This window comes from Carya illinoinensis, chromosome 11, assembly GCF_018687715.1.
Source record: "Carya illinoinensis cultivar Pawnee chromosome 11, C.illinoinensisPawnee_v1, whole genome shotgun sequence".
Taxonomy (NCBI): Eukaryota; Viridiplantae; Streptophyta; class Magnoliopsida; order Fagales; family Juglandaceae; genus Carya; species Carya illinoinensis.
In genome coordinates, this window is record NC_056762.1 from 15,401,466 (window position 1) to 15,405,307 (window position 3,842).

A 3,842-nucleotide genomic window follows, 5' to 3' on the forward strand; every position below is an offset into this window, starting at 1 on the left:
ATGTTGTTTTTTTGTCCAGGTTGTTTTGCTATTTGCTAGCATATATAGAGTTTAACCTTTTTTTGCTGGAATTATACCTTGCTAAACTGGCTATTGAGATTTGCTGAGTACTGGGTGCTAGAGTAGGTATTTCACCTACTATTTATAAACATACCTTTTGTCTTCTCTGGTGTTTCTGAATTAGTGTAGATTGTTTCCACCATAAAATAGAAAATCACTCATTTCCCTGTGGATTAGATAGGAAATAGTTTGTAGACCACCGGTTTTTCCTAGTACCTATCATAGCACCAAATGGTTTGATCACTTGTAAATGACCATTTATATTTAGGAAGATTTATGATAGCAAATTTGTTTTTATTAGTGGGAACTATTGATTTGTTGTTCATTTTTGAGATAGAAAACCAAACCTGAAGTTGAAGATGGGCTAGAGCTAGAACCGAAACCTGATAATCAAACTTTTTTGGTAATATATTTTGAGTATGACATGTTCTGATTTGGCCTTTACAAAAGTTATTATGTTTTTGTGTGATATCGATCATACTGACATATATATGGCTTCTACCTTGTGGTGTACTTTATTGTATACTAATAACCAGGAAATGGCTAAGAATGTGCTATTTTGACCTTTTGTAGGGAAATCTTTTATTGGCTGAATTGGTATTTTATCATTCTTGGATAATCTATATATTGTAGCCTTATCCAACTCTCTTGCTTGTGAGTGTATATATATGCCTAATCAATTACTATTTGTACTATAGAAAGCCATAAGCCATTATTTTCTTTATTTCCTATATATAAATACCTATATATACAAGTTGATATATATATATATATAGATAGGGCTTGAGCTAGCCGAGGGTGGAGCTAGCTTGAGAGAATTTTTGTTCAACACCTATATACATGTGGTTGACTTAATGAATGTGAGCATACTATGTCCAGATTTTATTTCTGCACACTTCTAGCCAAGCTTCCGGTACTTCCATTGCTTTTAGACCTCATATATTTTTTCTCTTTGATTTTGGCTTTGCTGGAGGATTTTACAATATACATTGAGTTTGATCTCTTGTAAATGACCAGTTATATTAAGGGAGATTTATGTCAGGAAATCTGTGGACATTTGTGCTTTTAATGATTGTTGTATTGTAAGGCTATTTTGCTGAGGCACTTGTTCAATTATGGGCTAACATCTTTGTGCTATCTCTTCAGGTTGTTATCAGCCCCTAAAATGTGCGGATGAAGAGGCTATTTGGTGGTCATCTGGGCAGATCAAAAGTTGTTGTCTCACATCATGAATTCAATGAAGCTATGTGTTTAATTTGGAGCCAAGTTGTATGAGTATATATAGTACTTAGTCGCATATATGGGTTATAAACTAAGTATGCATATGCATGCTGATGACCATCTTGTCCTTCCCACTCAGCAAACATTAATGTATTTCCATAGCCTTCAATGAACACCAGGACATCCTGGAATGTTACAAATATTGATATGTAAATTATGTTATATGGTTGTGAGTGTGTTTTGCAATATTTTGGCCATCTCATCTAGGTATCAAATTATGAATGCTACATATATAGATGTGGGAAATACCTAGGCTCTTGTTGGGGGATGTGTCATGAGAACAACTACATATTTCCCACGAATTAAACCACTTGTGGGACATAATATTTTTTGTGGCAACTTATATCTCACAAGCCTTCCAGGATGAAAATTTGTGAGAATAGGATTTTTTCCACAAAAGTTATAAATAAGAATAGTCTTGGGAGAAAATGGTATTTGTTGTAGTGGTTCCATTGTCTTTCTCCATCAAACTATGGCCGCAAAGACGAAGAAGAATAGTTTCAGAATAATTCACATTAGAAGTCATAAAACAGGCATCAATTCATGTCCATGCCTAAAACATTACAAATAAGGTTGTACTTCCAGTATGTTTTTGGATATACTATAGTTGCAGCATAAGAAAACATGATTGGATTTCTACTGGCTCAAAGCGCTTGTGTTGTAGACAAGAAGTGCACCTCCTAAAAGAATACCAGCTAGGGTAACTGCCCATATGGCCAAGCCGGTGGTACCTGCAATTTTTATAATAAAAAAAACATAAAAAAAAAATAATAATTTTATCTTTCTAAATACAACCTCAAAGTTATAAAATTTATCAACACTAGATAGCTAGGTTGTCTTACCACCAACATAGACATCACCACTTGGAGACCAATCGTTGGTGTCGTAGATAGGACTGCACATCAATCAATCGACTCAAATAAGAAAGATGCAATAATAAGCATATGCTGTGTTTAATTAATAATAATGTTTTTTTTCAAATTTTAAAATAAAATTAATATTAAAAAATTATATTATAATAATAATTTTTTTAATTTTTTAAAAATATTTTATCTCATTTGTATTAACGGGATACTCAGTACGGTCCTAACTTAATGAAGTTTGAATTACAAATTCAGACTGAAATTAGAATTTTGGTGTCTGTTTTGCTTGCTTCCCGGCCACCTTTGGCACAAATTTCTCATGAGTTGAGCTAATATCTATTTGGTTTTCTTGTATCGAGAATTCGATTCAAAATCATGATTTCAGATGTTCAAAGCGGATAACCAAGACAACAACAACATGACAAAGGCTTTAAATAATTGAAAATTATGAGCTAGAGAGAAATGAGAACAAACAACATTACTAGTTACACAATGACGAACAAAAGTGGTATTTTCCGAAACATGACAGAAAAAGTAATTTGAATCAACAACAAAATATAAATAAAAGACGATATATATATATATATATATAATTACCTGTATCCATCGACATTAGCGCCATATTTGTCCACAAATTGGTATACACCCTTTCCCTGAATCAATTTCATTTGTGTAGAGAATCGCAAAGATCAAAAGGAAGTTAAAGGGATTCAGAGATTTAGTACTCAAATCAATTTGATTGAAGCTGAATTCATTTGTTTAAACCCAAAAAAATAAAATACAAATTACAAAATTAAGCTACTTCAAGTGACAAAAGAAAAGAGAAAGCTGTGGAAATATATATATATATATATATATATGCTTGCTGGGCGGCCAGTGATAGTAATCATGGCCATAGAAGATGAGAAAATAGTTTTTAAATTAAGAATAATTACGTACCTTTTGCTTCCTCCCGGATGCGTCTACTCCCTTCTCATAGTTCAAGCCACCGCTAATTCCTAAATAACACAGAAATAACATCAATATTATATACACACACACACACACATGCAGGCATGCATCTAATTAACGTATATATAGATATAATAAAAATACCATATGGCTTGTCAGTCTTGAGCTTCTTCACTCCACTGGCCTCAACTTTGAATGACGAATTAGTCCTTGCAAGAGAGGGAAGCCCTCTCACTGCTGACTTCTCTACCGAGAAAGGAGTTGGTTTTAGACTCACTGAAGCCATAACTGATGCCGCCATTGCTGCTTGGTCTCTGCTTCTTAGCTTAAATTAAGTTTTTTGGTCTTTGCCTCTTTGCTTTCTTACTTGCACGCGTTGGCCCAAAGTTCATACCATCATCCCCATGATAATACCGTCCACAGAGTGGCGATTGCCATGTGACACGTGGCAGATCTTGTGTGGCTAAACTCTTGATATGGTTTTGCAAAGCATTATCCAAATCCCGAGCTAGCTCTCTCTTCGGTTTGGCCAGTTCTGTGTGAGGCAAAAGCGGACCCTAAACCTCGTCCTTTCACGGGACACGTGGAGTACTGATGGCCACTGGATTGGAATGCATGAACCTTCCTGGAAACAGAAATCATATGCTGATTTGCATATCACTTCAAGTTCGTTTCAGAGTTGGGTTG

The 3,842-nt window shown here is 34.5% G+C and overlaps 1 protein-coding gene across 1 annotated transcript; it reads right to left on the reverse strand.

Annotated features, from left to right (window-relative positions):
- Window positions 1–1,828: 1,828 nt before the first annotated feature.
- Window positions 1,829–3,555, reverse strand: LOC122282811 (photosystem II 10 kDa polypeptide, chloroplastic). The gene is made up of 5 exons (XM_043094847.1): window positions 3,300–3,555; window positions 3,144–3,202; window positions 2,802–2,857; window positions 2,184–2,236; window positions 1,829–2,072 (listed from the first exon to the last, which is right to left on the reverse strand). Exons 1-5 carry the CDS (start codon window positions 3,454–3,456, stop codon window positions 1,978–1,980), a joined length of 420 nt encoding a protein of 139 aa, XP_042950781.1. The 5' UTR covers window positions 3,457–3,555; the 3' UTR covers window positions 1,829–1,977.
- Between the last annotated feature and the right edge of the window lie 287 nt (window positions 3,556–3,842).